Source organism: Typopeltis vanoorti, chromosome 12, assembly GCF_054136105.1.
Source record: "Typopeltis vanoorti isolate ZY-2024b chromosome 12, IOZ_Tvanoo_1.0, whole genome shotgun sequence".
In the NCBI taxonomy this organism is placed as follows: domain Eukaryota; kingdom Metazoa; phylum Arthropoda; class Arachnida; order Uropygi; family Thelyphonidae; genus Typopeltis; species Typopeltis vanoorti.
The window spans coordinates 114,978,513-114,993,045 of NC_143560.1; the positions used below are offsets into that span (position 1 = coordinate 114,978,513).

Here is a 14,533-nt window from a genome sequence, read left to right on the forward strand (position 1 = left end):
AAGTGAAGTAATGTGTTCTTCAAAGTTTGAGAAAGAGAAGTAGGAGAATAGATATCAGCCTTTGTTAGTCAGTGCATAATGATGATACCTTTTAGATAGAAAGAGCTGGCTTCCATTGCATCCAGGAGATGAAGAACCTTTATGAGTTCTTTTCAGTTGGAGTAAGTTTGTCCCTTAGTCTCTTCACTACTAGCTGTTTATTGAGCCCAGTGAATATTATGTTATTTTACTTCAGTCAAACAGACTATTCAGCTGAGAAACAAATCATTGCTATATTCATCTGATGTGATTGCTGTTCCTAAAGGTCAGGATATTCCAACTACAAATAGCTAAAATCCCCCACCCCACACATGCACATATTAGGTTCCTAATGGTGTTATAGTTTGAACTTGGTTCATACGTTGAACATTTTAAAAGATAACCATTGTTAGGGTTCACATCATTAACAGTTGTTTTTAAATATTCCATTGTTTATATTCAGTTGCCAACCTGGTTGTGCCAAGCAGTGTTAGCATATCCATATCCCAGCCACCAGACTGTGGATTCAAATCCTACCATGGACCTGGATGTTTTATGAAAGTAGAAAGGCAGTAGATGAAGTGCTTCACCCACTGGGATGGATGAAGCACTACCTTGCCTTTTGGAGGTCTGAGGTGGCTTGAAAATTTTCCATGTTTGTTCTAGAGTGGGGTTTTCGATTCTGGATTATATACCCTCTGTCCAAAAAGAAACTGAACTTTTGATAGAAAATAAAACACAGGCCAATTATAATTATTCAAATTATTTATTTCAATCTCCCTCAGCTTCAATACAGCATTTGGCAGGTCAATTAATTCATTAAATGAGTTTTTATATTGTTTTTTGGGATACTGTTGAGGGTCGTGGTTACTGCCACTTGAACGTTTTCATTGGCGTCATATCGCTTTCCTTTCATCAGTAAATGAAGTCGGGGAAGAGAAGGAAGTCACAGGGTGCTAAATCAGGTGTATACGGTGACTGATACAACACAAAAACTTGGATTTTGTTCAAAAAAATGTCTCACAATGTTCTAACGATGAAATGGTGCATTATCGTGCAAAAGTGACCAGCTGCCTGCATCACGATATTCATGCCGTATGCGACAAATTCTCGCTATCAATTGCTTCAAAACTTCCAAATAAAACTCACCATTGACCGTTTGGCCAGGCAAAACGAATTCTTTATAGATAATGCCTTTGGAATTGTAGAAACAAATCAGCATTGTTTTACTTTTGACTTCTCCAAGCGACTTTTATTTGGATGCCCCTCTTCTGGTGGTCTCCATCAGCACTCTGCCACTTTGTTTCAGGCTCATACTCAAAACACCAATAATGATCGTTTCGTCACCAATAATGATCGTTTCAAGGAAGTTTGAGTCCTTACAAGCTGTTTTAATGAGGTCCTTGCAGTGTTCAATTCAATACATTTTATGGTCATCAGTCAACTTGTGGAACAAATCACAAATTCAATTTATGAAGACCAAACTCTCAGTCAAAATGTTGTGCACAGTTGATTTTGGAATCCCCAAATCATCTTTAATCAATCTCATGGATGATTTCGGGTTTTCTTTGATGAAATCATGCACTTTCTGGATGTTAACTTCGCTCAGTCCAGTTTTTGGATGACCTGGCTCTTCATCGTCCTCCAGCGTCTCACCACCACTTTGAAATCGCTTAAACCCCTCATAAAGTTTAGTACTGGATAAGCATTCATCACTGTATGCTTTTTGAGGAATTTGATGCATTTCAGTAAAACTTTTACCAACTTTAACACAAAAGTCAATCCCAGCTCTGTTTGAAACTCCTTTTCCGATTGTTCGTCAAAACACACTTTCACTCTTGGTGCTATAACTCGTCTTCTAACGAAACAAATGTCATAAACAGTTGACACAACACTTATGACAGTTGCTGCTTTCAACAAAAAAGATACAACAGGTGGCACCACTAGTTTCTTCTATTTTCGAAATGTTCGGTTTCTTTTTGGACAGAGGGTGTACATATACTTATCCTACTCATGGTATTAATACTGATCTATATTATGGAATTTATTACTTTCATGAGTGAGATTCACATAAAAATTATGATCACATGTGCTATCCTCTTTTTGTGATTATTCATTAACTCTGTGTCCACGATAACTATAATTACCTTGACCACACACTTTCCTGACTGTGTAAAACTGCATTTTCTTTCAATTTTGCCATAGTCTGTAAGATTTGATTGTTGTGTTCAGACTCATTTGCATTTTCTCCAATACTCATGCATTGGAGCCTGTGGTTCATATGGGAGTTGATTCTTTTTATTCTTTGTTACCAACAAATACTCGGTAAATCACTTCCTGGTATTGTGACATGTAAAATAAAGGGTTTTTATTGGTCACTTTCCAGTTTCATTATTATTATTATTATTACTCAAGACCCTATGGAATCAAAGACTCATCTGGGAGGTCCTTTTATCATACACACAGCTCATCATACTGTGCTTTAAACACACTCAAATATTCTGCAGACACCACACTCTCAGGCAAGGCATTCCAATCATTCACAACTCTGCATGAAAAAAAACCTGCTTCTCACTCCCCTACTCACATCTTCTTTATACAGTTTCCAGTGATGACCTCTGGTTCTCCCCTGATCTCCCACTATTTTCTATAGAACCTCTCCAGCATTGATCCTATAACAACCCCTTACTAACTTGTAGGTCTCTATCATATCTCTCTCCTCTTCCTCCTGTTTCCACAAGACTCTGCAAGTTGCATCTTCTCAATCTTTCCTCAAGTATGAGGAAAGATTGAGATAGTTTCTAACCTCATACAGAGGTTAGAAACTACCTTAATCAGTTGCCTCTGGACCCTTTCCAACATCTCTTCATCCTTCTGAAAACCAGGTGACCAAATCTGAGCACAATAGTCCATGTGTGGCCTAATCAAAGCCTTATACAATGGAACAAGAATCTCCCTACTTCTACAAGTCAGTGTCCTCCTCATCATTCCCAGAAGCCTTTGTGTTGTCTTCACAATTTTCGCTACATGTCCCCTAAATTTCAGATCCTTCTTCACTATTCACACCCAGATCTCTTATTTCCTCCATCTCCATATTTCCGTATTATGTAATATCGAAAAACTGCATTATGTAGGAAGGTAGAGAAAAAAATAATAACAGATAACGGCACACATTTAAGTTTTGACCACCAATGTTTGATAAGAAAATAAAATTTTGATAAAAAATTTTTTGATAAGAAATTTTTGATAAGAAAATGCCAGCCTGGCTGGCCGAGTGGTTGCCATATCCACTCTCCAGCCAAAAGGCTGCGGATTCGAATCTCACCATCGACATGGATGTCAGCGATTGTCTGTGAAAATACTAGTGGTGGTGGTGGTGGTAGATGGCATTGGTGTAGATGATGAAGGTAGTTGCAGTTCGTTGTGGTGGGTGGAGACAGAGAGTGGTGGAGAGTAGGTGCCCTCCCTCGATGAGTCTTTAGACTCCATGGAGGTGTCACATAATAATAATAAAATAAACTCTATCACCTACAGACATCAGATTGATTGTCCAAATCATTAACAACTTTCTCCACTTCAGTGGCTGTACACATCTATCCTTTGAGCCCTCAAGTTGTTATAGGGTTTGCTGTAGTTTAGTACTTATATATTTATTAACTTACACAGGAAACATTGGAAAACCTATAGCACATCAGTGCTGTGTGTGGTCCTGAAAAGGATACTTCATGTGTGCCACTGAAACTTGAACTTGGATAGCTGGATTCAGAGTCTAGCCTGCTAATCTTTATACTGTAGGATGAAGTATATAGCACTGTTTTTCATATATCCTCAGCAGAAAGGTAATGTCCCATCACTTCACCATGTAGATGGTGGAATTTTTCCTGCTCTTTTTATTATCCTGCCTCTTAGGATATCAGTAACATGAACCGGAACAGTTAAACCCCATTAGAATGGAGTATTATTTTTCAAGAAAATCATCTTATGGAGGCATTTAAAAACATAGAGCATATATTCCACATGCTCCATATATTCTTAATACCTCAGTCAGAATATGTATTATATTATATGGGATGTACGTGTGTGGGTGACAGAGAGAGAGAGAGAGAGAATATGTTGCATATTCTGAATAATTAACGTTTTCTTCTCGGCTACCTTATTTCTTTTATATGGTAACAGAAAACCCTACCTTAGGACTATCATGCATATTTGCAACAATGCTGCAGGGATGTTTGGTGTCTGTCCCAAATTCTCAGGTTGTAGGTGCTGTGGTACCTGACAAATGAAGCATATTTCAGATACATTTGTCACTATCATATATGTCTGCAAAAGTTAGAATTTGTATGGCTTATATGCCGTACAAATCTCTAGCTTCATTTTAACATTCCTTACTCTTCACTTGCACTCATGTTTTTGTGGTACAACATTACTCTTATGCACTAAACATTCTTTCTGCACTCTACCTGGTATTTAGCAATGCACTGACAACTTATGCTCTAAAAATCATTGTATCGCTTCCTTATCTAACTAAGGAGGGTACCTCTTTCTGAAACTCTTAGTAAAAAGTACATTTCCCTATTACTGCTGATTTAATTTCATGAAATCACAAAAAACATTGCACTTTTTCAATAAGCATCACCATGGTGGAATGAACAAATCATTCAACTTCAACTTGTATTCAAAAACTGTTGATGATTAATCCAGGCAGCCATCTGGCATTAAATACTTTTTTGCCTGAAAAATTAAACATCTGCTATCCAAAAGGACTGTTTACTTTCATATTCTGGCTTTCTGTAATTCCCTTAATTACATAATATAATAAAATTGGAAAGGAAAGGAAATTATGGATTTGTTGTTGTTGTTGTTGTTCAGCTTTAATTCATAGTTTTTACAAACTTAAAACTTCGAGTGTCATAAAGAGTTCATTTTCCTTTTCAGAAGCTGTGTTTCTGAAAATTATTATATAAAATAATTTATTTTATTCTATTTTCAGATAGCACCAAGTCCTTTTCATATAGTACAGTAGAAGGAAATACTTATTTATCTCTTGAAGAAGGTAAGATGTAATTTTTTGTGAAAACTGAACTTAATCTCACAGTTTAAATATGTCAGAAGAAGAAGAGAATAAGCAAATAAATTATTATTATTATTATTATTATTATTATTATTATTATTATTATTATTATTATTATTATTATTCAGACCTCCATGGAGTCAAAAGACACATTGTGGGATGTCCTTCTTAAGTCTATCAAGACTCATCGAGGGAAGGTCCTCCCCCCCCCCGAGAAACACAAAGTCTATCATACCACTCCTTAAACTCATTGATCGTTCTTGCTCTCACCACTCCATCAGGCAATGCATTCCATGGTTCAACCACCCTCCATGCAAAGAAACCACTCCTCACCCTCTTGCAAACAGTTTCCTTTCATAACTTCCAGGGATGGCCTCTTGTCATCACTCCTTCCTGCTGTTCAACCAGGTGAAAGAACTCCCCGGTGTCAACCTTGTAACCACCTCTCAACAGTTTAAAAGTCTCAATCATATCATCTCTCCTTCTTCTCTCCACCAAACTCTGCAGTCCACATTCTCTCAGCCGATCCTCATAACTAACATGGTACACTCCTGAAACCATCTCTGTTATCTGCCTTTGTACCCTTTCCACAGTTAATTTATCCCCTTCAAATCCAGGGGACCAAATCTGAGAACAATAATCTCAGTGTGGTCTGATCAGAGACTTATACAACAGAATGATAACCCTTTTATCTCTGTAGGTCAGTGTCCTTCTCATTATTGCAGCAATCCTCTGTGTTACCTTCATCACCTATGCAATATGTCCCCTATATTTCAGGTTTCTTTCAATCATCAACCTCTGATCTCTTGTCTCTCCTACTTCCTCCAGTTTAACTTCTCCCGTAGAATATGCGGTGTACCATCGATGTTTCCCATACCTCAAGACCTTACATTTTGCTGCATTAAACTGATATCCTCATTCATTTGCCCATCTATCTAGCTTATTCAAATCCTCTTGCATGGCTACCACATCTGTAGAGATGTGACATAGGTAGAGACGACCTTGCTAATGCTTCTGCTTGGTATCTCCACTTGGGACTGGCTCCCACCAAAGAGACCTCAGTAAAGGTCGAAACTAGTCTGGGTAGTGGTCCTTTCCTTAATGAATAACATTATACATGTCCACAAGGAGATGTGTTTTGCATCATGGGAGATACTGAGATAGGAGTGATGTTAGCTTGCTCCACCTTTGCAACGAGTTGCCGGTGTTGTACCACCTTACCCCAGTCCTGAAGATACTTTCAGGCGCAAACTTTGTTTGCTCACACTTGGATAAAGGATTAAACTAAATTTATTATAGTCTAACCAAGTGAAAAATAAACTTTCAACATCATCAGCTTCGCATCAACCACAAACAACTGAATATATCCCCTTGCAATCCACTGACAATGTCATTGATATAAAGGTTAAACAATATAGGTGCCCAGTACCGAGCCCTGTTGGACCCACTTGTAACCCTCTGCCTCCTTGAAACTGTCCTGCCATACACAATTCTCTGATACCTATTCTGAATTCAGTTGACCAATCTGACATCCAGAACCATGTGCTGCAACTTAAATATCAGCTTATCATGTGGCATCCTGTCAAATGCTTTCGCTAAGTCTAAGAAAATGGCAGTATATGCCTTTCCCTCATCTAATGCTCTTGTAACTTTATTATAAAAGGCTAGCATATTGCTAAAAGACAAATAAAAGAAGAAAAAAAAGATAATAAGATATATAAATAAGATAAAAGCTAAATAAAGCTAAAAGCTAAATTTACCATAAAGCTAAATTTTTTAAAAATCATAGAAACATCACTTTTCAAATTATTTATACAATAATCCCTCAATTTTCCCACTCACAGTGAGAAAGCATTTTGATTGTCAGATAACTGAAGGGTTGGATAACTGAATGTATAATTTCTTGGTGCTGTATTATAAGTTAGTTGGCACATTTACCCATTCAAGGATCACTTATTTGAAGTTTCATTAATTTGAAGATTAGATAATTAAGATTTTGCTGTATTTCAAAAGTATAAGAAATTAAGGGAAAATGGGTCAAACAGTGTGAATGACCATTCTTTTGTGTATCATTATATATAGCAAAGTTAAATCATTCATGTCTCCCACATCTTACCATTTTACTTCCTTGGAATTTATAAAATATTCATAATTCAGTTTTTACTACTATACACATATAACATATATAAACTTGATTCACACAGAAAAAAGAACACATCTCAAAAAAGGAAAATGACCTGGTTGACCCAGTGGTTAGTATATCCGCTCTTCAGCCAAAAGGCTGCAAGTTCGAATCCTGCTGTGGGCATGGATGTTTGTGATTGTCTTTGGAAATACTAGTGATGATGGATGGGAGATGGCATTTGGTGTAGTTGTAGTTGGTGGATTGAGTGGTGGAGACGAGAGAGATGTAGAATAGATGCCCTCCCTCAATGAGTCTGTGGACTCCCTGGAGGTGTGATGTAATAATAATAACTCTATGAATGTTAAAGAATATATTACAAAACTTTTAAATTATTAAATGATCATCATTTTCTGGAATAATGGAGTTTAAAACTATACATAAAGTAGTGTGCGTGTGCGTGTGTGCAATTCATAAAACACATACATAAACTATCAAAACAGAAAAAAAAGTTTCTACTTACTTATTATTTTCTTTGTGCCCCAGTTTTTACTCATGCCAATCTGGGACATAAAAATATTCACATAGCTTTTCAAATGTAGGAAATTTCATCAACTGAATTATGGTCTAACAACTGTCTTTCATGAAAATATTTTCTTGCAAATGTTGATGCCTCCTCTGCATCTTTTCATTCAACTGAACTTTTTAATCTAATCCATTTGAAATGCTTCAGCTCATCAAATTGCCTTGTCCATACTTACAAACATGACATCCAGCAAGGAGATGTGCTTTGCATTATGGGATACTAAGGCAAGTGATGTGAAGTGATATCACCTTTACCACGAGTTGCCCCACTCCTGAAAATACTTCAGGCGCAAACTTTGTTTGCTTACACTTGGATAAAGGAATAAACCAAGTATATAATTTCTTGGTATCTTTAATTTACACTATAACCAAGGGGAAAACTTTCAACAACTACCTATCTCTAATCCAGAGTACAGTATTTCAATAATAAGGTGTGACACCTTTTGGCAACTCATATATGAAAATATGATTTCTGCATTACTTCAACCTTGATATCACCTCTGGGTCTGGCTCCCACTGATGAGACCTCAATAAAGGTTGAAACTGGTTGGTGGTTTGATTCTGGGGAGAGCAGAGTTTTTGCTCCCTTAAGGTTTTTGCCTTAGGGAGCTTTTGAATGTCCTGGGATTAGGATTCGTTGGAGTGACCTGTATTAGGGCTTCCTTAGCTAATGCTTTTCCTGGAATATGAGCAATTCTGCTTGGCGTTAGGGGAGCCTGTCACTGAGCAGAGCCACCGCTGAGTTAAATGATCACTCAGGTTGCTCATTGTAGGTGATCTGAGTGATTATACGAGTTTTTAGAGAGGTAACCTCGCACTTAAATAGGGAAACTGGTTAGTGGTTTGATTCCGGGGGAGCAAAGTTTTTGCTCCTTTAAGGTTTTTGCCTTAGGATTTGGATTTGGATCTGTTGGGGTGGCCTGTATTAGGGCTTCCTTGGCTGATGCTTTTCCTGGAATATGAACGGTTCTACTTGGTGGTAGGGGAGCTTGTCACTGAGAAGAGCCACTGCTGAGTTAAATGATCACTCAGGTCGCTCATTGGGTGATCTGAGTGATCGCATGAGTTTTTGGAGAGGTAACCCCCGCCCTCACTTAAACAGGGAAATCAGTATGGGTAGTGACATTTCCCATAATGCATATTATTATACATGTCCACAAGGAGATGTGCTTTGCATTATGGAATACTGAGGCAAGTAATGTAAAGTCATACCACCTTTACCATGAGTTGCCCCAGTCCTGAAAATACTTCAGGCACAAACTTTGTTTGCTTACACATGGATAAAGGATAAAACCAAGTATATAATTTCTTAGTATCTATAATTTATAGCTAGTGTAGAAATTTGCGAATTGTTCAACAGTTAATGTTGGTGTGTAAATATGTTACAGTTAGTTCAACAAATTCTCAAGAAATTCTTTCCTTCAAAGTAAAGATCAAATCTTTGATTAGTTGATTAACTGTTCTATTAACAATGCAAGACTATTTGTCTTAAAATAATATCACTGCCAATAGGTGATCATGACTTAATTCAAAGGGTGAATTATATTTGTATGAAAAACACTGTAATCATGAACTTTGCTTTCTGCACATGCTGGTGAACTGACAAACATATAAACAGTGTTGCAATTATCATATAAGAAAAAAATAAAAATAAAAACACTAGCATTTGAAAAACAGGACTATTTTAAAAATCTGAGATTGTTACTGGCACTCCTTTCAAGGACTGTTACTAATGCAGGACAATGTATTAGAATCTGGGATGATTGGTCACCCTACCCATGACACAAAACGCTGAGATTTGTTTCTTCCAGATACCTGTTGTGCTAATAATTGTACTTCTCTCCATCACTCCTAACTTGCTTATTTTCTTTCATTTTCTGTCATTATCTGCCAAGTTAATTTAGACCTTCCCCTTTTCCTTCTGGAATCAATGTCAAAGCTACTCTTGGAATCTCTCTACTGCCCATTCTTACCACATGACTAATGCATTTTCATCTGCATTTTTTTTTTATTTCAGTTGTGATATTTTTTGCCCAATCTGTCTATATAAATCATTATTTGTTATATGTTGGGGTCAAAATATTTTTAATGTTTTATGCAAACATCATCATCATCATCATCATCAAATTCCTGACATGTACCCTCAAGGGGTGTACAGGATATGATAGTACTACATGAAAAATTTACATCATTACTAACTTCCTATCTACAATTTTCCTCCAAATCAGTCTATTACTTGTCAAAAATCCAATATTATCATTATCAGATCTTATATTTCTATCGTGTAAGGCACATTGTACTGTATCAATCCACCTATATCTTGGTCTTCCTCTGGGTCGTTTTCCTGCTAACCTGGCAGAGAACACTTGTTTTGCTACCCTATTAAGGGTCAAAGCTGAGAGGAGACCTCCACATAGCCTTTAAAGGAATGCGGAGAACCGATCAGGGCTTCTGACCTAATGTCCAATCCTCAGCTTCTCGTGGTGCACTCTGTTGGGCATCTACCTGGATATTGAACGAACGAGGATGGGCTGACAATTTGGGATTTAGCTGACCAAATTGTATTCTTATTGGTTAAACCAAAATTAAAAAAAAAAAAATGATGGTTATGTAAACATTTTGTTTGAAAACTATTATTTTTGCCCTTTTTTGATCAATTTCCATGTATCTTATCTATATAATAATATGGATAAGATACATAATATTGTAATTAATATTGTTATTAAAGATTTCTATTTTGGTTTTATGATATACTTGGATGAATGCTTCAATGTATAGTATAGTCCATATAGTGTTCACTTTTCTGAAAGCAGTATTTTCTTTTCTCAAACTTTGCATAATAACTCTGTGAGTTTCACTTTCAGTATCAACCTTTGTCACCAGGTATGTAAAATTCTTCTTCTATACTGCATGTCAATTCATTTTGATTTCTTTTGGCATTTGCTGTTCAATTTAAGAAGCCTGTTTACAGCTGTTTTATACAATGCTTCTGATTTTGCTTATGTATAACAATATACTTTGATTATATAAAATTGTTATCTACCTAATCTAATTCTTCCAGTGTGATAATCTCTTCAACTCTTTAAATTGCATCTTCTCAACCTTTCCTCATATTTGAATTCCAGAGATCAGAAACTACCTTAGTCAGTTGCCTCTGTACTCTTTCCAACATCTCTTCATCCTTTTGAAAACCAGATGACCAAATCTTTGCACAGTAGTCTATGTGTGTGGCCTAATCAGAGCCTTATACAATTGAACAAGAATCCTCTTACTTCTACAAGTCAGGATCCTCTGCATCATTCCCAGAATTATTTGCATTGTCTAAACTGCATTTTCCATTTTACATCCCATCTTTGTTTCCCACATTTTATAACCTTACGTTTTGCAACACTGAACTGGCATCCCTATTCCCATGGTTATTCACTCAATCTATTTAAAAATATTCAAAAAATTATATGTCACAAATTTCAAAAATATATAGTACAGTATGTTAATCAAATGTTACTATAATTTCAGTTTGCTGTAATAATAAATGACATCACCATAAAACTTTCAGATGATCTTAGATCATCTGTTTAATTTAAAATTATGCATTTATATCACTATATATATGTGATCTTTAAAAAGAAGTGACGCTACTTATGTTATTTGTTATACTACAGAGTTATCCTCTAATTTGGAGTTTGGTAGAGGGCTGTGCCTATCAGCTAGTTTTTTAAGTCCACAGACTGACAATCTGAGGGCTTTGTCAGTTGCCTCTGGATCCTCTCCATCACTTCATCATCCCATGAAATCTGGGTGTACATCTGTGAACACAAGTCAAGATTGGGCTTTATTAAAGCAATGTATAGGATAACAATAACTTCTCTATCCCTGATTGTTAGTGTGTTCTTCAACAGCCAGATAATCTGATGTGCAGTTTTGGTTGCCTTCTCAATATACCCTCTAAACTTCAATTTCCTATCCACAATCACCCTCAAGTCCCTGGCATCATCACTTTCATGCAGTTCACTTCCATCAATAATGAAACACAGCTTGTAATCTTTTCCCATAATACATCACCTCACACTTGGCCACATTAAACTACAGTCATTTACCTTTCCCTATAATGCTTATTTAAATCTTTCTGCTGGATTTCTACATCACCTTTAGTTACCATTGCTCTTCCAAGTTTAGCACCATCATCAGTAAACAACTGAATATTTCCTGTCAAATCATTTCTTATATCAAATTTCATATACAAATATGTATAAGGATTTATATGCTGGCCTGATTGGCCAAGTGGTTAGCATATCTGCCCTCCAGCCAAATGGCTGGAGGGCTGTAAACACCTACCAACATTAATCCTATAACAACCATTTACTAACTTGTAGGTTTCTATCATTTCACCCTTCTTCCTTCTATCCACTGGATTCTGTAATTTGCATCTTCTCAATCTTTCCTCATATTTGACATTTCAGAGATCTACCTTAGTAATTCGTCTCTGGACCCTTTCCAACATGTTTTCGTCCTTTTGAAAACCAGCTGAAAAAATCTGTGCAAAGAAGTATATGTGTGGCCTAGCCAAAGCCTATACAATGGAACAAGAATCTCCTTACTTCTACAAGTCAGTGTCCTCCACATCATTCCCAAAAATGTTTGTATTGTCCTCACAATTTTGGCAACGTGTCCTTTAAATTTCAGATCATTATCTACTATCTACCCCAAGATCTCTTATTTCCTCCACCTCCAACAATATATCCCCACAAGCATAAATTCTACATCCCATTTGTTTCCCAAATTTTAAAACCTTACATTTTGCAACATTGAACTCTCATCGCCATTTCCATGCTCATTCACCAAATTTATTCAAGTCTTCTTGTATGGTCACAGCATCTTCTCTACTCGTCATAGTTCATCCCAACTTTGCATCATCAGCAAACAACTGAATATCCTCATCCAAATCTTTCCCAATATCATTAACATACAAGTTAAACAGAAATGGCCCTAAAACAGATCCCTGAGGTACACAACTAGTGAATCTCCTCTTACTGGATATTGCTCTCCCATACACAACTTGCTGATACCTATTAGACAGCCAGTCTCTGATCCAATGCATTAATCTAAATATCCAATCCCACCCACTCTAGTTTGACTATTACATTCTAGTGTGGTAATCAAGAAAAAGCCTCTGTGAAATCTAAGTATACTACTGTATATTCCTCTTCTCTGTCCAAGGAAGCTGTCACCTTATTGTAATGAGTAAGTAGATTACTAAAGCATGACCTCCCTTTAGCAAATCCCTGCTGTCCATCAAAGATAATACCATTGTTGTCAATGCACTTCTGGATCCTAGTTCTCATCAGCTTCTCCAACAACTTAAACACAACACCTGACACACAGATAGGCCTATAATTTGATTCCTGAGTTCTATCACTTTCCTTATGAAGCCGCACAATCTTGCCTTCCTTCCACTCCTTCTTAGGAACTCAACCCAGACAAAAAATTTGCCAAACAAAAAACCTTGACAAAAAATATGTCAAGGCCACCATAAACTCCCTCGCACATTCCTTCAGGATACGTGGTGATATATTATCAAGTCCAACAGCCTTATTTACGTCTAGTTTGCTCAACTCCTCATACACCTCTTGTTCACTTACAGTCAGTCTCCCCTCCCCATCATCATCTGCTCTTAATCTCTCCATGAAGTCACATTCACAAAAATGAAAGGCCTTTATGAACTGCTCGTTAGTTATCTTCTGTATATCTTCAGCAGTAGTTGCTCTTGTACCATTTTCTCAATCATTGTCATCTTTCCATGATCATTCTTTTTTTTTTTTTTTTGATGGCTACATAGCAAAAGAACTCTGTAGGATTCTTTTTGGCTTCATTAGTTAACTCCTGCTCATACTTTGCTTTTGCTACTTTTACCAAGTAATCACCCTCCTTGCCTGGTCTTTGTAATCATCCTGATGGAATTGGTTATTACTGCTTCTCTTATGCTGCCTCCATAATGCCTTTTTTTTTTATATTGCATGCTTAATCTCTTCATTCATCCTTTTCACTCCTACTTTATTTAATCTTCTGACCCTTGGAATACATTTAGACATTGCTTCTACTAGATAGTTCTTGAATACCTCCCTAGCTGCATTGATCTCTTTTGTAGCTAACTCCTCAGTTCATGCTTCACCCGCAAGCTGTCTCCTGACCTCTTCATAATCATCACCGTTGTAGTTCTACTTATACCCTTTTCTCACAGAGGTCCTCACACTGCTAGTAACCACCCAGGTAATCACTTCATGGTCACTCTCACCAATTTGAGGGTGATTGGACATGTCATTTATAATTTGCCTTGAAGATGATCCACATGAAGGACATCCAAAAAGTTTAACAACACCAGAAATCATTGATCATTTGCACGATACCATATTGGATGACTGGCGAGTCAAAGTGCGTGAAATTGCTGAGAAGACAGGCATTTCAAAAGAACATGTAGGATATATTTTGCATGAAGAATTGCAAACGAAAAAGCTTTGCGCAAGATGGGTGCCACTCTTGCTCACAGCAGATCAAAAACGCACTCTCATGAAAATCTCTGAACAGTACTTGAGCATTTTAACAGGAATAAAACTGATTTTGTGCATCGATTTATTACTTTGGATGCTACTTGGATTCACCATTACACAACAGAATCCAAAAAGCAATCAAAACAGTGGACAGAAGCTGGTTGTTCAGCGCCAAAGAAGATAAAGTCAGTT

The 14,533-nt window shown here is 36.8% G+C and overlaps 1 protein-coding gene across 4 annotated transcripts in view; it reads left to right on the forward strand.

Annotated features, from left to right (window-relative positions):
- LOC150101147 (uncharacterized) overlaps positions 1 to 14,533 on the forward strand; it is a 916,082-nt gene that overhangs the window by 654,319 nt on the left and 247,230 nt on the right. For all 4 annotated transcript variants that reach the window (XM_090401639.1, XM_090401642.1, XM_090401641.1 and 1 more), the window contains one exon: positions 5,009 to 5,071. In XM_090401639.1, the coding sequence (XP_090257765.1) occupies positions 5,009 to 5,071 (63 nt within the window). The remainder of the gene's footprint in view (positions 1 to 5,008; positions 5,072 to 14,533) is intronic.